The sequence below is a fragment of the Sciurus carolinensis genome, chromosome 12 (assembly GCF_902686445.1).
Source record: "Sciurus carolinensis chromosome 12, mSciCar1.2, whole genome shotgun sequence".
Taxonomy (NCBI): Eukaryota; Metazoa; Chordata; class Mammalia; order Rodentia; family Sciuridae; genus Sciurus; species Sciurus carolinensis.
The window spans coordinates 86,689,736-86,713,395 of record NC_062224.1 but is presented as its reverse complement, the minus strand read 5'-3'; the positions used below and the strand labels follow the sequence as shown (position 1 = coordinate 86,713,395).

Sequence of the window (23,660 nt, the reverse complement as noted above, 5' to 3'; positions counted from 1 at the left end):
ATTCTAAAGACACTTAGTATGTATTAGGTACCATGCTAATGCTAATGGGTTCAGTCTTCCAAGGCACCGTTGCTACAGCACCCTGGGACCTTACGGTTGCTCATCTTCGTTCCCTTGAAATCAAACATACTCACCACCTGATAGCAGACATACAGAAAGATATCTGGAGGCTGAGGGATTGTATCTTTTGCAGAACCTCTGACACCCCCACCCTTACTCCTTTGGTAAAGACAACACTAACAAACTACCAACACAGGGCTTTTGTTAGAAAAATCACTCTTGTGGCCCTTCAGGGAAGACGCTGACCTTATAAAGCTTGTTTAAATGTCAATATTTGTATAACATACTGACCACCTAAATTTCTCAACTAATTTATGCTATCAGACTTTAAAGAAATATGTTTAGATGCGCTAAAATCAAAAACCTATTCCAATATTTAAAACTGAGTTAGCAAAGTGAAATAATCATAAAACTACAAAGCAACATTAATATTATTTGTCATGACTTTGATAAATAGCCCAAATTATTAAATTTATTAGAAAATTATTAGCCAGGTTGAAAGGAAAACAACTGAGAATAAAAATGCATATTTCATATCTCTTTTAAGAGTAGTTCTATTTTTTCCAATGACTGACACTCCTTGCTGAATTTCCAGTTCTGACAGTAGTTCTGAGAACAATTAAAAACAAACAAAAACCCTTTGTCCAGATGAGAAAATTTGAGAAAATTATTTAACAACTCATATTCTGACTTTGTTTTTAGTTTGAGAATTAAAAAGGGAAATAAATACAATATTGCTGTATGTATTTTATTAAATTAAAAAAATCCTATCTTAAAAATTCTGTTTCATGAACATTCTCATTTACTCAAACTGTAGCAATAATTTATAGAAATTCTGTTGAAAATATGTAATAAAAACTTATTCAAGTTGGCATAACAAATCATTTTTGAGAATTACTTTTATCATGTTTTCTAATAATATCCATGAGATTAGCTCCTGTAACCACATCATTTTGTATCTGTTTATCTTTCTGCTGTTCCTTTCTCTTCTGGTCGTGAAGGTAGGGGGAATTTAATAACTGCGGAGGAAGAATGGATCCTGTGGGCTTTACTCTTTTTGCAATATCCCAGAAGAGTCTTTTCGAATTGTTATTGATGAAAGTAATTGCTGTTCCATTTTGACCTAATCTCCCCACTCTTCCAACCTGAAATAAAATGCAAAAAAGACATTTTCAAAATGCTCATATAACATCTTTAATGTCTCTTGAAAGAAAAATGAAGATTATTTAAAGATGCTTTGCTAAGATTAACATTCATTCAGATAGCAGTTTTTGAACTGTGTGCCTTTGCCACCAGCCTATTTTTAACAAAATATCCCAAGTAAAAACCAGGAATAAACACATAAATTACAAATAAGTATTGTTTGTGAAAATCGTGTTTCAGTTACACCAGTGTGTGTGTGGTAGCAGTGGTGGGAAGAAGGTAATGACAAAAATATTTCTCACTGTGGGTGGGATAAGGTAAAATATTTTGGAAGTCGCATCGACAAAAAGAGGACTACTTGCTTTTGCGCATTAAGTGCCTTGATATGTTAGATTTAAGTGGATTCATTACTTCATAGTTATTTATCACTTTCGCAGAATTAAATGGACATATATTTGTGATGAAAATTCACAGTAAGCCCCAAATCTACTTGTCTCAAAATAAAAATGAAAAAGCTCTTCAGAAGAGAGGGAAACACGATCGTGGTAATTTCTGCTCCTAAACTGAAATGTAAACCTTAAAAGTCTATATTCAAAAATGCCCAAATCAATAGGTGGTTCCTATCTATCAATATATAAGGCATTTTTAATACTGTAAAAGAAGAGGCCTCTAAAGAGTTAAAAGGGGTAGCCTCTAGTGAATGGGATTGGGGGCAGTGAAAGAAGTGAATACTGATACAGGATTAGCTTTAAATTTTACCTGATTTGCTTAATTATATTACCAAATTGGTTCATAAAAATAAAAAGCTAATATAAAAATAGTTGCAACCCACAGGAGAAACTATTTACAAATCATGTCTCTTATAAGTCTTCTAGAGTATAACTTTTTATAACTTAATAATAAAGCAACAATTTTAAAAATGGGCAAAAGAGTTGAACAGACATTTTCCAAAGAATATAAACACACAGCCAACAAGAACATGAAATGATGTTCATTCAGTACCATTAGCCATTAAGGAAATGCAAATCAAAACCACAAGGAAATACCATTGTATCGCTATAAGTATGACTGTAATAAAAAGACAATAACGAATGCTGCCAAGGATGTAGAGAAACTGGAACTTCCATATACTGCTGGAGATGTAAAATAGGAAAGCCACTTTTTTCTTTTTTGGTGGCACTAAAGATTGAACCCAGGGGTGCTCTACTACTGACCTATATCCCCAGGCCTTTTTAAATTTTATTTTGAGACAGGGTCTCACTAAGTTGCTGAGGCTGGTCTCAACTTGCCATCCTCCTGCCTCAGTCTCCTGAATTGCTGGGATTACGGGCATGTGTCACCATACTCAAGTGAATGAAATCACTTTGGAAAACAGCCTGGAAGGTTCTCAAAATGTTAAACACACAGAGTTACCAAATAACCCAGCAATTCCATTCGTAGGGTACTAGTCCAATAGAAATGAAAACATGTGGACACAAAAACTTGTACAAAAACATTCAGAGTAGCCAAAAACTGGAAAATTTTGGCTAAATATCTGGCAACTAATGAATGGATAAACAAACGTGTTATACCCATACACTAGACTATTATTTGGTAATAAAATAATGATATACTAATGTATACTACAACATGGTGAACACTGAAAACCTTATGCTAAATGAAAGAAGCAAGTAATGGAGGACCATAACTGTATGATTCCATTTATACGAATGCCCAGGGGGGCAAACCTATAGACAGAAAATAAAGTGAGGAGTGATTATCTAGTGATGAGGGTGTGTGTATGTGAGAGGTAGAATGGGGAATGACTGACATGGTAATGGTGTCTTTTGGGGATGATGAAAATTTTCTAAAATTGACCAAAGTGATGGTGGCATAACTCTATGAATATATTGAAACCATTTAGTTGTCTGAATTCACTTTAAGTGGGTGAACTATATTGCACTGTGAATTGTATCTAGTGAGATAATTTACACTGAAATCTAAAGTTGTTAAAAAATAAAGCTGCAAAAGTCTCTAAACCCTAAAAGACAGCCCCTGTTAACAAATACTGATTTATTCCTTCCAGAAGCTCTCCATCCCTAATATTAAAAAGAAGACACATGGAAACTATTATAATTTTAAATGCACATATTCTTTGGTTTGGTTTAGTTTTTGTGGTACTGGGGATGGAAAGAAGGGCCTACTGAATGCTAGGCAAGCACTCTACCACTGAGCTACACCCCAGGACCAATACACATATTCTTTAACTTCACAGTCCTACTAGGAATTTATCTTCCTTTTTAGACACAGGTCTTGCTGTGTTGCTTAGGCTAGCCTCAAATTCCTGAGCTCAAGTGATCCTCTGGCCTCAGCCTTTTGCATACCACTATGCCCAGCAAGAATTTACCTTACAGTAACATATAGGAGGTGCAAAGAGATAAGAACATGGATGTTTACAACAGCATTATTTAATAAAATGCTTGAAACATGTGTTCATCTATAAAAGATTTTTAAAATAAATAATATGTTCACACAATATATTACCTTGCAACTATCAAAACAGAACAAGCCAGATTAAATAAGAACATTTAAAGAGAAAATAGCATCTGCTCATACAGAAAGCACTCAATATACATTAACATTTATACCTATTTTGTGTGCCGATAAGGAAAGATGTCTAAGATATATTTAGTAAAGAAAACAAGGCACAGAACAGTTGGTATGATGTGGTTACACATTTATGTATGTGTGGTATACACATGTTCCTGTGTGTGTACACATGTGAGTAGATACATGTGTGTGTATAAATACATGTGTATATAAATGTATATATGTATATACCTGTGTGTGAAAGTCTTTTTTTCTTTCTTTTTTTGGAACTGAGGATTTAACCCAGGGGTGCTTTACCACTGACCTACATTCCCAGCACTTTTTATTTTTTTATGTTGAGACAGGGTCTCACTAAATTGCTTAAGGCTTTGCTAAATTGCTGAGGCTGGCCTCAAACTTGCAATCCTCCTTTCACAGTCTCCCTAGCAGCTAGCGTTACAGGTGTGCACACCATGCCTGGTGAAAGTCTATTTTTTGAAAGAAAATAAACTTCAGTTATTTGAACAATCAACTCCTATAGGATATTAATTCAATTCCCTGATGTGTAGGTAAGTGAGGTGATACCAAAAAATAAATAAATGAAAGAGAAGAACTTCTGTATTATTAAGTCTAAGTAAAAAATAAAAGGAATAATGTATTACAGGCACTAAAAGAGTTTCAGTGGGTGATTCAAGCAAACGTGGCACTCAGAGGTGATTCTACAAACATATGAGAAAGGCTTCACTTGGTAGATTTGTAAGTGATGCCCGAGAAGGAAGACAGGTAAGCAGTCAGTGAGATAACGTGGCGCTAAGAAAAGGCTCTATTTCTGCTGGCAAGAGAAGCTACTGTTACCTTTGGCAGCAGAGGAAAGGAATGAAACTTTAAAAGGTGAAAGACTAGAACCAGTAAGGATACAAAGAAGAGATGAAATCAAGATTCCTAAAAAAAAAAAAATAATACTTTAAAGGATCAATTTTATTTTAGACAAATATATCAACTTAAAACAATCTTTTAAAGAGTTTTCTGATTATAAAAGTCACTAATATGCTCAATGAAGAAAAGAAAAACAAAAACTAAAAATTAAGTGTCTAAATTTTTTAAACATTTTATGTTACCTACCTTGAGATTTTAAAAAAATTCATTTAAGCATACATACAGCTAATAAAACCAAAATTTGGCTTATAATCATGTATGTTTTAGGAGCGGACATACATAGTTTTCTGTCTTGCCTTTTTTTTAACTTAATGCCACACTGACAATGCCCACCCAATAAAGGTCATTAAGAAAATGGTGATAACAGACAGAACCTCCCTACCTGATGTACGTACTCATCCATACTTGAAGGCATGTCAAAATTCACCACCAGTTTGACACTGATCAAGTCGAGGCCTCGTCCCAGGACCCCCGTGCTTACCACGACTTCATAGTCTCCTTCAAGTAATCCCTTTCCAAAACAGCAACAAAATTTATTATTCAGAATCCATTTTGTGTGGTTTCATGCAATTCTCATATCTTTTTTTTTTCAAATCTTACTTCAATATTTTTTTGCAATGTCTTTTCAATAAGTAAGTCTTCTTATACCTGAAACCTATACTATGGAACTGATTCTATTAATTTACTCAGGCAAATCTTTTTCAGAAGTAAACTCCTGCTCTGCTCCAGGTCAAAGTGACCTGATTTCAGAAATGGTGAATTCTGAATTAGTAATCCATTTAGTATAATTCCTAGAGAACAGGCTTACTGTTCCCAAAACACAGAAGGCTGGGCAAGAGGAATAATTAACTTCATGATCACTGCTTGCCTGATGTTCTCACAGTCATTAAAAAAAGAGTCTGCTTTAAAAACTAGCTGGTAACATGTTGTCTCTTCAAAGTGAGGCACACAGATTTACAGGAAAGAGAAGATCCAGTATTTAGTGTCAAACCTTCAATATGTTTTTCCTTTCCATTTGTGACTTCTCTGAGTGTATAGATGTGCTTTTCAGACCTGTGATTTTCTGAACTGCCTCACTCAAGAGATCTGCTCCTAGTCTGCAGTCCACAAATACCAGCACTGGAGGCTTGAAGAGTTTCTTATCCTGAAAAATCAAAAACATTTAAAATTATTCACTTAACATAATTTACAATGGTAGGTTTTTCTGAAAGCATTAGTACAAGTTAATTATTGAAAAGTTTAAAAATACTGTTAAGGAGAAAAAGAGTATGTTATGTTAAAATGAATATTTTCTTTAAAATAGGCATAAACAGAAGCCAGTTTACAATCCCTCACATTTTTCAATCATTAATATTGTAAATGTATTTAAAAAAATCTTAAGTGCAATCAGTATAGTTCTAAATACTGCTCATGAGCCAATACAAGCCATATTTAGCTCACTGCTGTATGAGTAAGTAATTATGCTTGTGCATATCATCCACTTCACAAATTTCTGTTTAAATCAATAACAGTTAAAAATTTTCAAGGACAGAAGAGCCAAGAAGTACTAAAATCTTTCAGAAAAAAAATTCTTGAGAATAATCTGATGTTTAAACATCTTTCTATAATAAGGGTAAGACAAACCCACCCAAGCACCAACATAGCATGTTTTCACAAATAAAAATGTATTTGATCCTCATAGAATTCTGACAGGTAAAGCAATTTGTTATCAAACATCTATCAAATTCCCCAAAAAGCTGAATCTAAATATCATTCTCTTTAAGAACTGTGAAAAAATGCAAACACAATCTACAAAACATGGCTGACTGCTTCATTACTCACATTTAAGATTTCAAATAGTTTTTTCTTTTTGGCTGGGTCTTCCACCCACAGGATAATCTGGCGCACGGTTGGCACAGGGCAGGTTCTTCTCTCCCGCGACCACTCTCCAGGATATGCAGAAGCTGGCTTGCCAGTTGTTCTATGCTAGCTGGAATTGTGGCTGAAACCAAAATGGTCTGACAATCATTTGGAATGTTTTCCAAAATGTCAAGCACTTGCTGTTGAAAGCCCATCTTTAACATGGTATCAGCCTAAAATAAAAGCATTTTAAAGTCAGTCTTGCTCAACATTAAACACAGAGTCACCCAAATTGAGACTGATATGACTAAAAACATAAAAAGTAATAACACACAGGAGAATACATCACAATGTTCAAAGACAAAAGATCAACAGGGAATCTTTTTACTTGTGATGTTGGGGATTGAACCCTAGGCAAGTACTCTACTGCTAAACTAAATCCCTAGTCCTCAAAAGGGAATTTTTTACATACAATTATAAACTGCACAACTAAATATTTACAATGATATATAAAGATTGCTATTATATCATTTTTAATAATTGCAAAAAGTATACACATAAGTATCCATCAATAGGGGACTGGGTAAATTATGGTAAATCAATGTAACATAACATTATGATGTTATGAAAAATGATCAGAAAGCCCTTTATTAGATAAGGAATGATTCCTAGGGGAGAAAAAGCAAAGTACAGAACACTATGGCCAATACAATGCAATCTTGTTACGAAATATTTTATGTGTATACACCCAAGAAATTTCATTGTTAACTGTTAAGGGGGAGGAACCCTAGAGGGCTGATGGGGAAGCAATTGCACTTTTAATTGCTTTTGCAACATTTTAATTTCTTTTTTACCATGAGTATACAGTATATTTGTAACAAAATATTATTTTAAATAAAAAATTTTAATGTTGGTGCTGTATGGTCTGAATGTTGGTATCCTCCCAAATCCCTATTCAAATTTTACCCCCAGTTTGATAGTATTATGAGGTGGGGCCTTGAGGAGATAATTAAGTCAGGAGGGTTCCACCCTCATGAATGGGGTTACTTCCCCTGCAAGAGGTTGAAGGGAGTTGCTCTCCCCTCTGCTGTGTGAGGACCTAGCAAGAAGGCACCATCTTTGAAGCAGAGATTCCTATCAGACATGGAATCTGCTGGTACCTTGATCCTGGACTTTCCAGTCTCCAGAACTGTGAGAAAGAAATTCCTGTTGTTTATCATGGGACACTGAGAACACATACATGTGAGCACACGGAGTACATTCTGTAAACATCCCTCCATAATCCCCCAGTGCCACTCACCTCAGGGAGGCCTTGCTTCTCCTGGCTAGGAGAAGCAGCCTAGGCCTGCACAACTAGACAACTTCGGCCTGTCTTCTGCCAGCTCTGAAAGCTGTCTGGACCCCCGGCTCTGTTCCTCTGCTTTCTCACTCCCACTCCCTGTCCCATCTACTAGCCCTCACCCCCTCGCCTCACTGGAGCGACTCTCATTCAGGCAGAAATCACTCCCCAACAGCCCAATTCAAAGAGAATCTTTGTCTCTCTTTAAGACACAATTTTAGCTTTTTTAAATAATAGAACATGCTTACTGTAGAAAACTTGGTAGACACAACAAAGCAAAAAGAACTAAATTCACAATGCAGACATTACCAGCTCCCTAACTTTCAATCTCTGAGGTGTGTCTAGAAATGCCTCCTCCCACTCCCGCACCCCACTCTGGTTCAAACCTTCCCTGCCTGGTGTGAACCAGGCTTCTGGCTGCCCAGCTATTCTTCTCATCCACAACAACAGTGTGATTATAGTACATTCCTGCTTAAAATTCTTGGAGGGTTCCCAATGTGTACAGATTAAAGTCTGAACTCTCAAGGCCTCTTACAAACTATACACAGGAGAAAATATTTGAAAAGAAACACACTAACTATGGTTATTCTAGGGTGCTAGGACTATGGGTCTGACCCCATTCGTTTGCCAATTCATCTTTAACATGCATAAAATATAGTTGTCATTCAAAATGCAGAATGGGCATGAACAGCATTTTTTAAAACCATCAAAAAACAGAATAGAAAATACCAGAATAGAAGACCACATGTAGCAAGGATAATTATACAAATACAATATTCATGTACTGAGTCCACATCTAAATTGCACTACTTTGAGAAAGTATGAATCAGACCCTGGGAAAACCTTGCTATTTATATACCTTAGTTTTCTACTTATAAATCCATTTCCTACTTTACAGGGATGTTATCAGGTTAAAATGTAAAAAACATACTTCTAAAAAATTCTTCAAAACAAAAGTACTACATAAATATAAAGTGTTTCAAACATTAGAACCACTTAAAATCAAAACAAAGATACTCGGAAAATGCGACAGTAAGAGGTAAACAATAAGAGATAAGAAAAAGAGTAACACAAGTATCCCCTAATTGTAGAAAAACTGCCCAATTTTTCTGAAAAATGTTTGTTTTGAGGTTGCTTACATTTCTTCATTACTCATGACTTCCTTACTGTGTGAGAATGTGATTTCCATGTCTATTAAGGGTCCCAGGGCTAAACATTTTATCACCAAACCATTACTGAGTAGCTAGCTAACTGTAGTTCAGAATTCACATTAACTGAGCATTTACTCTGTGCCAGTCAGGTCTCCAAGTGCCACACATATTGTCATGATAATTCTGTGAGGTAAGCATTGTTATAATCCCCATTTTACAGATGAAGAAACTGAGGTATATCATACACAGAATAATAATAAGTTATTAAGGGGTGGGGCTGGGACATGGGACAGCGGCAATCTGGCTCTAGAACCTGTGTTGTAAATATGAAGCTGAAATGCTGGGTGTCAGGTGGTGAAGGCACACAAAGAGACCATAAGTTCCAGAGAACTTATGTCTAACAGGCAAACAGATGAGTCCACCAAAACTGACAAAATCCATACACTTGAAATACACATTTAAATTACACCTCATAACATAATTACCACCACCTCCTTCAAACACTTATTTTGTTCCCTCATGATTTTTCTCCTCCCTAGCCGCTACTCTTTTTTCAGACTCTCCTCTGCTCAGTCTCTGGATGTTGGACCACCTCTGTACTCTAGAAAGTCCCATGGGCTTTGTCATGGGTCTCCTCCTCTTCCTCATCTGTATTCTCTCCCTACATAACACCAACATGTTCCGTGGCTCTGAATACCATATACACATCAGAGTCCCCACATCTTACCTCTGCTCACAGCTGCTTCTAAGCAACCAATTGCCAACTTAACATCCACTTGGATCTACAGGCCCTCAATTTTAACATATTCTTAACAGAATTTTATATTTCCTCCTATCCCAGTACACACCCCATGAAATGACATCATCAGAAGTCCCTACCTCTCCTCTTCTTCATTAGCCACCTGCTCAGTAATAATGCTGCTGACACACTGACGTACCTCAGTGGGTCACTTCTTTGCAGCTCACACTGGAGGTGCTGCTCCTATTCCTGTCACCTCCCCTCCATGACCCACTTTCCTCAAGCAGCCAGAGGGATTCTTCTAGAATATAAATCAGATCTTATCACTGCTCTGCTTAAATCTGCCAGTAGTTTCCCATCACACTTAAGAGTAAAATCCAACCTCTCACCACAGCCTTCAAGTCCTTCAAGCTCGTCCCGTGAACTTCGCTCACTTCATCTCCCACCTCTCTCCCTCACTCTCCTTGAGGCCCCGCTGCACCAGCCTTCTTCTGTCCCCAAATAACCCACACCAGTTTCATGTCAGCGCCTGTGCAATGGCTGTCCTGTCTTCCCTCCATGCAGACCTTCACGTGGCTGGTTCCTTTTCATTCAGATCTCAGCATAAATGTCACCTCCCCAGGGTGCACTGATCTACCAGTCTAAGGTAGCCCACCAGTTGCCTCTGTCACATTACTTTGGGTACAACTGTCACAGCTCCAGGAGGCAGAAAACTCATCTGGAGGACTTTCCACTGTAGACTCAACACCAACAGTAATGTACAGCACATCAAAAGCCCTAAAAATGCATTTCATAAATAAATGAGCATTCATTAATTTTAAGACTAAACAAGCACCTAAATACTAGTTAGGTAACTTACTAGTCAAGTGTGTCCTAAACCTCTCTGAAGGTAAAAATCAACAGGAATGAGTTTTATTTTAAAGATTCCTGAGCTCCAACGCAGAACTAATGAATCAGAATATCCAAGTGGAGTCTGATCTTGTATTACATTCACTAAGCATGCCAGGTGATTCCTATCATTAGGGAAATGTGGGTAAACACCATGCTTAATTACTGGGATACAGCTGAGAACACAATGTAAGAAAAATAGTAAGTTCTGTATACAGTTCAACAGAGCAGAGGGGAAAGAAAGCCCAAAGTCTGCCTGGGGGAGTGAAGGGTGGTTTCAGAGCCACAGACACTTAGAGAAGGCAGATGTGGCAGGAGAAATTCTAGTCCAAAGGAAAGGTCTCACTGGAGACACAGAAAGGTGACAAAGCAGAGTTTTTAAATTCCAAAGGAATTATGTTGGTTTTCATCCAGTCATTCCTGTGTCCTCTTGAAACAGTGGCTTCTCTCCTTCATTCAGTTTCTCTCTCGTCTCTCAGATTACTCTGTTTACTGCCTCATCTTCGAAACCCCGAAACCAGGTCCCTACCCCTAGTCCATAGTTCTCTGCTCATCTCTCTCCAACCTCCCTCCCTTAGAGAAACCATTAGGTCAAATGGATTCCAGTGCACATTTCTTACAACTACAGATGGTTTCCCCTTAGTCCATCATACACACAAAATTCAATATTCTCAAGCCAAACTTAAATAGTACCACCAAAACCCAGCGGTTACCCACTTATCCATTTCCAAAATGAAAGGCACAATTGTAATTTATGGAGTCACCTCTTTCACTGCCGCCTTCTTTCTCTCTCATATTAAGTCATCAGGAGACTCAAACAATTACAGTGACTCTCATTTAACCCTTGAGTCCTACTGCCTCCACCCTGTCCCTGACCCCTTCACCCCTTGTCTGGATTGCTGGCTTCTCTGTCTCAGATTCTTTCTTCTTTAATTTCTCTTGTACTGAGAAGCAGAATAACCTTCCTAAAACACCACTTCTAACATGTTATGCCCAAACTCAATAATTTAGAAAGCCTCACTGTCTCCCACATCAAATCCAAATTCCTCTGACTCCTTTTCAGGGCCCTCTATAATTTGACCCCACCCTAACTACCCAACTTTACTTCCTATTATTTCTCAGGAAGAATGCTCAAGCTGGTTGGTTTCTTTTCTGTCTCCTCCACACAGGTACATGGACTTTCTAGTACTGCCTATGCTAGTCTCTTCACTTGGAATATCTGATACATCCTCTATTTTCTAAGTCTTGTACCCCATTTTGAGGCCCAGGCTAAGTACCATTATCTCTGAGAAACCACATTTTACAGCACCAATACATTTACTCACATTTCTCCTTCTGATCTTATTTGTCTTGGACAATGAACAAATCACATACAGTCCTATTATTATACTAACAGCTTTTATCAGTGCTTGGCAAATAATGGCTCTCAGGATAAAGTCAAACTTTTACCAGTTTTTGTAAATACAGTTTTGCAGGGGCCTGGATTCCCAGTACACACACACACAGTTTTGCATTTACGAAGTCATACCCAATCACTGTGGTACTGTCTATGGTTGTATAGACTAGCTGCAACAGAGATCATAATGGCCCCCAAAGCCTACAATATTTACTTTCTGGTTCTTTGCAGAAAGCATTTGCCAAACCCTGGCCTACATCATCCATTTGAGTACTTTTATTATCTCAGCAGATAGGATAATGTTCTTGCCTTTAGCTCTCTGATAAGATTTCAGCAGGTATTCAAAACTTCTCTGTAACTCCAATCAAACTTATCTAGAGTTAGTTACTCTGCACCTAAACAGTACTTCTGTGTTGATTTCAGCTTCAGCTGAATCAGCTCATTTCCCCTCCAGACCCTGAGGGATCATTTTCCTTAGATGTTGAGGAGCTGGGACAGGGGATGCATGTGACAGGCCCACAGTGCATGTTTGCTGAAGAGGTACTTCTTTTGCATTGATGTATGAAATCTTATCAACTGAAAAAAATGAAAATGCTATGAAGAGAAGTGAGAATGAATGGGAACTGAGCTCAATTTCATAGAAGGATCACTTCTCAGCCTTTAAAGGTGGGGAGAACTTAGGAACATGAGCTTATCAACAAAGAGAAGCTTAGTCATATGGGCAGTTTAAATCTGATGTTAATTGGATGCAATAAATCAGTTCCATAAACAGACCATGCCAGGAAAACACTGACTTAGCGTATATTTTAAAGAACTGAATAATATAATTTTACACTTATTTATGATTCTTCAGTCTATGAGACATCTCCGCAACCATTCCTTATTCCTGCCACTACTCTAGAAGATTAATTAACTTCCCAAGATTTCATAGGAGGTGGTGCAAATGTCTAAACATTGGTCTTGAGAGTCTTGGCTACATTTTCTTTCAACATCCTCTAACACCCCACTGTTACTTACTGGGGCCCACAGGGCACACCGGGATGGTATCACTGGTCAACATCTGGCATTCCACATTTCTATCACTGCTGGGTAACACCAAAACTGCTCTATCACTGCTGATGGGACCTATGTGAAGGTACATGTGCCCTGCAAGCAGGAATGAAATATACCCAATGTGGGATGGTACATGGCTCCATATTCTCATGCTTATATGTATGGTGGAATATGACATAATAATTATAATAATATAATAATGCACTTACTTCACCTTCTTTAGAAATCAAAAGTATAAAATGCCTATTTGGTATATTAACAATGAAAATCATAACCATAAGTGCCTATGACCACACGGAAAAAAAGAAAGAAAAAAGGCCATCCAACTAAGCATTATTTACTTACCTCTACAATTCCTGGTAATAATTATACATCACTGATTCCTCCATTTTTGCAGACAAATGATACAAAGCATCAAATGTTTAAAAAACTTATCACTAAGAAGATAGTACCAGTTGAATTTATATTTTCTGTCAATTAGGAAAAGACAGTTCTGGTTTAATTTTAGCTTCAACTCTACACAGGAAACAGCTCACGCAACACCACTGCAATTTTTTAAAAGTCGTGGAATTTTTTCTCCGGGAGAATGCCCTACATATATAATGAAATTATATAACTATAACGTACTTTATGAATTTATAACAGTTTATGAATTATACAAAATTATGTGACTAATACTTTTTAAACACCACTACTTACTTACTTCATCTACTACTACAATTTTTATTCCACAAAGTGCTACAGAATTCTGTTTTATTATATCCAGAAGTCGCCCAGGGGTTGCTATGATAACCTGAATAAAAGAGAAAAAGCAAATTTAAGAATCAGATAACATTCACTCATATAAAGGAACAAACATACATAATGCTAATGAGATAAGTATGGTATGCAATAAATGGAGGGATCTGTTGTCAGAAACTTAAGCTCAAACCCAAAGGATGAGTGGGAGTGAGCAAGGTAAGTGGTTGAGGCAGAGAAACAGCATCTATTTAATTTCTGAAACTGGGAGGCCACTGAGGCTTACAGGTGGTAAGGGAGGTGTGGGTAATGCACAGGGTGAGGCTCCAGGACTGGCAAGGACAAGAAGGGCCTTTATAACTTCAAACCAGCAAAGATGGAAAGAAGGGAATAGAAGGAGTGAACTCAACTCAAAAGACAGCTATTTGGCTCTGTGAATAGAGCAAACTCCTTAACCTCTTTGGGACTACTTTCTCTTTTTGTTTTTTCTTTTTTTTTTGTACCAAGGATTGAACCCAGCAGTGCTTAACCACTGAGCCATACCCCCAATTCTTTATATTTTTTATTTTGAAACAGGGTCTTGCTCAGTTACCTAGGGCCTTGCTAAGTTGTTGAGGCTGGCTTTGAATTTGCAATCCTCCTGCCACAGCCTTCTGAGCCGCTGCAGTTACACGCATGTGCCACTGTTATTTCCTTTTTAAGTTAAAAGGCTGAACACAATGATTTCTATGTTTGCTCAAGGCTCTTAAGAGTTTTATAATATATTAGTTGAAGTCGTGGCTAAAAGTAGGGGCTCTTTAGTAGCAACCCTGCTCTAGTATTTAATAATGGTGTATCTGTTCTCTCATCCAGAAAATGGAAATGATAATAATTATTGTGACAATTAAATGAGAGTGCCTGGTATAAAGTAGAATTACAAATGATCTAATAAATTTAATTGTATTCCACTTTTCAAATACATAACAACAGGATGGTAAAACTCATGGAGAATGATAAAATCTCAGGGTTATAAGGATCAGTGTTCATAGAACTATAACATTCTGCTTAGCTACCTCAGAAATATCACAAATATTCAGATCATTTTATTTACTTAGAGTTGCATTTACTCCTATTCCCTTCTTGCCATATCTGCTGGTTTGAAGTTAAAAATTCTTTTTTCATTTTCGCAGTGCTTTCCCTTGAATTTTAACAAACACATAATTTAATAAAGTATGGAGTTAATTAAAACTTTTACTTTTTCTTAAATAGTCAAGGATAAATGCTTTAACACCAATTACCTCTCCCCTGTACTTACATGCTATTCTGGCCAGTAATTAGCTATGCCACACCTTTCTTTCTATAATCATCTTATTTATTTGTAGAATATCTCAGTTTGAAAGTTCCTTTAGATGGTGTATTGGTAATAACTCTCAGTTTTGTTTATCTGGAAAGGTCTTTAGCTTGCCTTAGGTACTGAAAGATGGTTCAGTGTCTCCTTCTTAGAGAGCACTGGTGAATGTGCACAGGCTGGTGTGAGAGGTGGGAGTGGCAGCAGGAGCAGAAGAGGACTGGAGCCCAAGGGGTGAGAAGTGGAGTGGGACTAGGGAGGAGGCACCACTGTGTGGGAGGGGACAGTGGGAGTGGTGGGAAGGACAGGTCAAATCAATAAATACATAAAGAAAAGTGGGTGTCTGGTTTCCCCCATCAGAGTTACAAATATGAAACAAAAAAAAAACCTGAAATGAATTCCTGTTGGGCTGAATTAGGATTGTAACTATTAACATGAACTCATAGTCGCCAATAAATACACACAGAAAAACACACTTATATTTATTCCTCAGCTCTATCCACTAAGAGTAGTATCCACTAAAAGTAGTAGTAGCCCAAACAAAACGAGCACACGGAAAACCCAGATCTTGGTTTCTAAATACAACTCTCCAACAAAAGGAACCAGGGTCCTTGGAAAGAGATGTGATTCCAGGCTGGGACAGAAGAATAAGGCAAGCACAGAACAATGGGGATATGATTAAAGAACACAGAAAACAACTTGAAGGTACTTCCACTGGTCAAATCAAAGACAACTGGAGTACCAAACAAATAATGATAATAATAGATTATAAACCTCTGAATAAAATAGGAAATGATGAGCCCATACTGGTATAAATAAAATAAATGAACAAACTAAAAGATTGGTGAACCACAAATTACATATCTCAAAGTACTCCTACCAAAATATTTACTAATAACACAGAAAATAGGGGAAACTTTACAATTACTTAACGATACTATCACCCAGAAAAAGACAGACTGAAATCTGCCACCTAAAGGATGCAATTAAAAAAAGCAAAACATCTCTTCTGCAATATTTCTATCAAAATATGTAGAATCTCATCAACTGAGGAATGTTCTTCAAAATCAGCAGACTGTAAATCTTAGAAGTGGTAAGATCATGACAAAACAAAAGGCTAAGAAACTGTTCCAAATTGAAGGAGACATGACAACTAAATGTAATATTGAACCGGATTTTTGTGCTATTAAAAAATAGGACAATTAAAAAATGTGAATAGGGTATAGGGTATAGATGATTATCAATGCCAATTTCTAATGTATTCTAATGTATTAATGTTAATTTCATGATTCTACAATTGCACTTTGGTTATACAGGATAAAGTCTTTGTAGGACTCATACTGTAAGTTATGTGGGAATCAAATCAGCAACTAACTTCCAAGAAGCCTGGGGGAAATGAGTTTTGTACAGTGTATTGGTCACTTTCTTTAAGTTTGAGACTTAAAAATAAGTGAAATACAGTGAAGAAACACTGTACCCAACCATATGAGCTATTACATGCTGCAAGTTGGAGATTACTACCAATGCATTCAATTATTTAAGAATAAGAATGCAAGATTTGTTGCTTAAAAGCTATTAGAATTTGCATCTACATACCCATGTGAATCATAATGTTTTCTAGTCTATGCAAGAAAAATAAATTTAATGCTGAGGTTGATGTGAAATTATAATAAACTTTATTAACTCAATTTCAAAATTGATGTCCATCAAAAATATTTTTGTTAACTTTATAAAATACATTGCTAAACTTATAACTTTATATTACTAAAACATCACCTTTATCTGTTTTTTATATTGTAGTTCCATGCTGAAAATCACTTGTCCAATATCCCATTATTAATCGGTAATGTCTATATTTTACATGTGTTAAATTTATCAAATACACCTCATTTTATCTTCATAACATTCATATAAGAAAGGCTATTATTCATCCATGGAAGTCACTGAATGCTGCAGTAGCTTCAGGCCGACGGGTAAGTAAATGTTGATGCTTCCTCTAACAGTGCTCCCACCATCTCCCCAGCAAGTCAGTTCCTCTCCTGGGCTCCAGGAGCACCCTGTTACCTCCAAAATTAAACAGTTGATGCTCAGAAGAGCAGGGAGCCTCCAGGATCCAGCCTTCCACTGTGGTCAGCATGTGTGCCAATCCTTTCATTAAGATTTTTACTTTAAAGGTAGGTATCGTCACCTCCTATTCAAACTCAAGAAAAGTGAGGCTCAGGGAAGTGAAGTAACCTATCTACAGCCATACTACTATCAAGTTTCCAAAGCTACAACTAGACCACATTGCTTTTACATACTTTCATATCTCAGAATATATAGATTATAACATAATAGTATAACTAAGGAAGGAGCAAAGTCAGGTAAATTAAGCCTTCAATTTTGGCAACTATAATTTATTGACTACGGATCTTTTATCTTCTCAACCATAAAACACGGGATATGCCAACCTACCTCCAGAGCAAAGGTGATGGTTAAATGGGATACTTACGTGAGAATATCCAGCAGCGTTTGGCATACAACAGACACTCAATAAATTTTGTTCCTCTCCTCTATAAAATGAACTTTAAAAAAATATGTAGACTTAGGCAAGAATTTTAAAGCTACATAAAACCGCACTTACTCCTCAAAGGGGAAAAAGTCAAATATTAGTTCCTATATCCCTTACAAAACTTTTTCAAAGATATTCTATCAAATGGATGCTTACCTTAACATGTTGCCGCAAACGATAAAGTTGTGGGGGTAAAGGCAAGCCCCCCACAAGAAGTACAGTCTTCATGCGTGGCAGACCACTCATCAGTTCTTTAGCTTGTCTCTCTATCTGAACGGCTAACTCTCTTGTTGGTGTAAGAACAAGTGCAGATGGAGTTCTGCTCTGCAAAGACAAGAAAAGCAAGTCAGGAATGCTAGCAGTTAATTCCTGCTGATACAGAAAAACATCACCACAGTGACTTCAGGAACATTTCCCTTCTGTTTCCATCAGCCCAAAGAGATACAAGCCCTCCTGCCTTCTGCTCACCGCATGCAGGTTTTGCCTCCAAAACCCATCATACATTGAATCCATTCCTTATATAATACAGATACACAATGAAAGATGAAAATTGGGGCCAGGAAGAGGTGTCCACAGTAACCAAAGTGGGGAAAACTGCAGGATTGTTCCTTGTTAACTGGATTCTGCAATCTTTAGTCAGCCTTCTCTATAGACAAAACCCAAGAGTCACCAGGAAGATATGGTTCAAGCTTGGCATTCTACCTTTCATCTTGTCCTCTCAGTTTTCTTGTAGATTCTTCCTTTGTCCAGAAAAAAAAAAAAAAAAAACGAACTTATTTTTATATGTGTGTGTCCACATCTCATTTTCTGCCTTCTAGCTCTACTTTGTCCTCACTGTTTTCACTATATTTTCTCCTGTTCTCTACCACTCTTTAGATTTCCAAATGTTTCTCCTTTATCCTTCTTCTCTTTGGACCACATTTTTCACTCCTTTCCTTCCCTGTCATACTTCAGAGCTCACAAGCTCATCAGTATAGGTCAAGCATCCCCAATCTGAAAACCTAAATCCAAAATGCTCTGAAATATAAAACATTTAAGCACCAACATGATGGTCAAAGGTTTCAAATTTTGGGGCATTTTCTATTTTGGATTTTTGAATTAGGGATGGTCAACCTGTAAAATCTATGCAAATGTTTCAAAATCAGAAAAACTTTTAATCACTTTTGGTCCCAAGCATTTTGGAAAAAGGATATTCACTGTATTCAGAATAATTACTCAAAGTGTTTGTTAAGCAAAATATCTATGAAAGTGGTTTATACACTGTAAACTAACAAGCAAGATAAGGTAGTATTATATCAAGATGGACTACGGATCATATTAAGGGCATATTTTGAAACTCTACAATATGATTGCAACTTTGATAGAAAGCAGTTTCTTCAAAATACAAAATCCAAGGAAGCCTAATTGACACATAAACTCCAGCTCATGTGATCAGAAGAATTTTTTTCCACCAGATCAAAAGCTTATTTTTTTAATAGATAAGCTATTGAAAATAAAGGTTTTATAAGGCAAGTATATTTTAGACTTGCAATGCAGAGACCTTTGATGCAATATAAAATGGAAAAATTCTCTAAAATTGTTTTGCATATGAACCATCAGAAGTAAAAACAGTAGGAGCTCCAGTGGCTGAAGTAATATCTAGTTTCAACTTGCAATTTTAATATAGTTAAGGATGAAATATAAAAAAAAAATTTAAAGGATGAAACATAGCAAATATCTCATTTCTTTTTAATAATGATACATGCGAACTCTATAAATTACCTCAAATAAAGCTCGGATGATAACAGGAAGAAGAAAAGCAGCTGTTTTTCCTGAGCCAGTATCTGCACTGGCCAGAATGTCTCTCCCCAAAAGACCCACTGGAATCATCTGCATTTGGATGGGGGTTGGCACTTCGTAGCCGGATTTCTTCAAGTTGTGATTTAAGGCCTCAGGGAAACCACAATGTTCAAAGTCAATAATGGGCCTGGTGACTTCTTGCCCTTGAACTGAAATTCCCAGCTGCTGTTTTAGATTTTCAATCTGGTCCTCCCGAAGATTCAAAATAAAGGGGTGTTCTTTGTAGACATAAAAAGCATCAAATGAAGGAGGCTCTGGCTCAGAACCAACTTTCTGGGGACTGCTCAGTTTTAATTTCTCATCCTTTTCCTTAACCTGGAGAAGATGTTTCGCTTTGCACTCCAAACTACACACATCTTCATCTGTCTTATCACAGATATACTCTCCATAACGGCCACAGACAACACAGACAGGTTCCCCAGGTTCTGCCCAGCGCTGTGTTTTAGAAAATGACTTCACAGGCTCTTCAGCAACCAACTCAGGTCCTACAGAGCCAACCTTGGCCAAGTGATCAGGACTGGGAAGGGAGCCTGATTCACTGCTGGGCCTGTCTGGTGTGGTGGTTTCTTTTGTAACTAAAGCATCAACCAGTACATCTCTGCCTTTCCCCAAATGAAGGTCTTCAGTTTCTGGCTTAATTTTCTTAGCAACACAACTTTTGATGTCATCATTAGAATTCCTCTTGATTTTTAGGGATCTTGGAACAAACATCCTTCAATATTCTGTTGAGGAAATGATAAGAAATATTTCACCATCAATTCAGTTCACATATAAAGTACCATATGGTTACATGTCCCAAGGTTTTACCTCAAAGGAATAGTGAAGACAACATGCCACTACTTTACACCAAGCTTTTCTTTCATTTATCAGTTTCCTCTGGTTTAAAAAAAAAAGTCTTTTCTTTACACACATGAGCAGCAGAAACACTGCACACTGCTCAACCCAGCCCTGCTGTACAATTTACTTCTGTTTACTGATCACTTGCAGTTTGAATCAGGTATTGTAGAAATTCTAAAGAAAATACATCTTTTATATTTTCACAAAAGAAAACTGGAGGGATACTTCACAATTAGAATCTTTAAAATTGAAACCATAAACCATAGAGAAAAATGTTGTTTTAAGTAATTCTTATAAACTGCTTATTTTGTGCCAGTGTTTAGTGCTCCACCTAATCTTCCCAACCAAGTGAAGTAGGTTGCGCGTGTATATATATATATATATAATACCATATTACAAATATTACATAGCATGATAAAGTATGTCTATCAACTGCATATAACTATCTATATATAAACACATTTTACACATAAACTCAACCACCTAGAGATAAAGTTTATTTGTCCAAGCTCACACTTAAAATGTTGGAAGTCAAGCATTCTGGCTCCAGAACAGAAGCTAATTTTACCAAAAGAGCTTGCAAAATTATGTTGGTAAAATTACAGTAATTGGGAAAGAGCACTTTTAATTAATTTAGGGACTATCAAATATACTAATATTTTTCTCAAAAAAACTGATATAAATTGCCAAATTCCATTTTCGCGGGCGGGGCGGGAATAAAACGCAACTGAGGGTCCAGAATGAATATTCTAACTCGGAAATGTAAAGGAGTGGGCGTGGGACAGCGCAAAGTCAACAGGGAATGGCGCGGAACACCAAGTCTTCAAATGACGAAATGGAACCAGCTCCGGCAGGGCGGGCGGCCTCGCGGCCTCAAATTCTCGCCAACGCCCCCCGCACCCTGGCGTGTTCCCAGACCCTCCCCACAGGCGTTGCCTCCCACCCGCGCCGGTGGCCGCGCACCCGGAGGCGCGCGCACGTCACGGCGCTGCTAGGAGACGCGGCAGGCGGGGCGCGGGGTTCCGGACGGAGGCCGAGACTCCGCTCTGCAAAGGTGGAAAGGGAGGCCGCACCGGGGACCCATTCTGCTGCTGCGGCTTCACGCCCCGGCTCCTCACCCGCGGGCACTGGAGGCCGCATCTGCTTCCTCTCCGGGCCAGCTCCCCCTTCCAGGCGCTAGGCCGGGCCTGCTGCGGACCAGGCCGAATTGCGGCCCCCGCGGGCGATGTGGAGCTCCCGATCCACCTCTCCGGGTTTTGGGAGGGGCCGAGCGCCTTCGGCGTGGAGGAGAGGGGCGGAGCTCGGCGGGGACGGGGCGGAGCTCGGCGGGGAGGGGGCGGGCCGGAAGCTCCGCGCTCTTTCTAGCCCCGCCCCGGCTCCCGCTGACGGTAAATGTCAGGAGCTAGCTTGGGGCTGAGCAGGCTCTGCGTGGAGTGCCGGGTTTGGGGATCCTTTTGGAAGAATTTACGTAATCGAGTAGGCCGGGACTGGTGAGAAAGTCGGAGCCGCGCGGAAAGACGCAAGAGCGTGGTGCGCCGGCCTGGCACACTTCGAAAGTGGGAAGTTTGAGCCTGGAAGGGAGGGGCGAGGCCCTGTCGGGCCGGAAAACGCTGTTCTGCTTTAAGCTGGCAAGAATAATTTGAAAAATTAAACGGAGTACACTTAATGTGGAACATTTGTTATACTGAGTAATATTTCAACCACCACCATACTCCTCCTCAGCACCAAAAAAATAAAATAAAATAACCCGAAGTGAAACAAACACACACAACACACAGATCTCTGTGGGTTGACATTCCTCTGCCTTCCCAGCCTCTGAAGCCAGGAAACTTGTGGTTGAGAAGTGAAGGTGAGGAAGGAGAGGGAAAGGAGGGAAGTAGAGGTTAATGACTTGGTGTGTATTTTTGGATGTTGTAAGTATTCTTAAGTATTTTTCAACCTAATGTTTGATGCATTCAGAATAGTATATTTAACGAACACATAAAATTTGAAGCATACTAATAAAAGCAAAATCTGATCCAATCACATTATCAATACTTAGCATTTATTTCTGTATCTCCAGGATTCTACTTGCTTCTTCCTCCACCCCCATTTCCAAGTTTTATTTGGATGTTCTTTCCATTTTTAGTAGATGCATTTTGGCTGCTTCTCTAAACTATGTATTGTTTCATTTTATTTTTGAACTTTGTCAAAAGAAATATATTTTACATATATAGCCTTCCCAGATGTGCTTTTATTACTGAACTTTTGTCTCTTTGACTTATCAAAGTAGTTAAGGGTAATAGTTGAAATTTATTTTTCACTTCCTATTCAAATGGAAGTTATTTCCTGTCAGGAATGTATTCAGTATTCAGTACTACAACAAACATAATTAAAATACGCAATTTACTTTTTTTTTTTTTTTTTAATTTCCCTGCTTTGGTACTAAGGATTGAACCCAGGGTACTAAGCTACATTCCCAGCACTTTTTTTTAAAGACAGGATCACAATAAATTGCTGAGTCACTTAAACTTGCAATTCTACTCTGCCTAACTATATATTTTTCTTTATTGATAAGACCCACACTAAATTTATCAGATTCCCTGAGTTCCTTACTAAATTGTTGAAGGTCTTACTAAATTGCTGAGGCTGGCCTTCAACTTGCAATCCTCCTGTCTCAGTCTCCCAAGTTGCTGAGATTACAAGTGTGCACCTCTGAAACTGGCTAATGTTCACTTTTGAGCCTAATATTTATTCATAATTTTATATCTTTTTCTTTAAAAATCTTACCCTTTTCTGATCATGTAAACTCATGCCCCAACAAAACCTGGCTTTGGTGCTGGTTATAACAAGTCTAGCAGGAGCATTTTTGTTCACCCAGGGCAAGTGTGCCTGAGTCTCATTTGAATGTGTAAGTAGCACTGTTGTAACAGAGTGGAGGAGGTGTTCAGTTTTCCAAGGTAACTGAGATACTGTCAGAGTGGTTGAACCAATCTCTGCTTCAGCACTGATCAGCTCTTGCCTCCCCCATTCTCTCCAGTCCTCCTTATTGTAAGACTTCTTACTCTTTTGCCAGTCTACAAAGAATAAATAGGTACCTTATGTCAAAATAAACTTCACTAGTATGTGTAACTAGAATGCACAAATAAAAACATTAAAAAAAAGTTACCACATTATGATCTTAATTTGCATTCTTTAATTACTGATGAAGTTAAGCATTGAGCATTTTTACATAGTGTTTCATTTGTATTTCTTCATCACGTATTTTTTTAAACAT

At 37.8% G+C, this 23,660-nt stretch overlaps 1 protein-coding gene across 1 annotated transcript; it reads right to left on the bottom strand.

Moving 5' to 3' along the window:
* Positions 1–512: 512 nt before the first annotated feature.
* Positions 513–21,678, bottom strand: Ddx59 (DEAD-box helicase 59). The gene is given in 10 exon segments (XM_047521452.1): positions 513–1,205; positions 5,090–5,218; positions 5,699–5,851; positions 6,529–6,594; positions 6,596–6,641; positions 6,643–6,779; positions 13,816–13,905; positions 17,885–18,052; positions 19,490–20,289; positions 21,523–21,678. Coding segments are annotated over 9 exon segments (1,842 nt in total). The 5' UTR covers positions 20,279–20,289; positions 21,523–21,678; the 3' UTR covers positions 513–941.
* Positions 21,679–23,660: the final 1,982 nt, after the last annotated feature.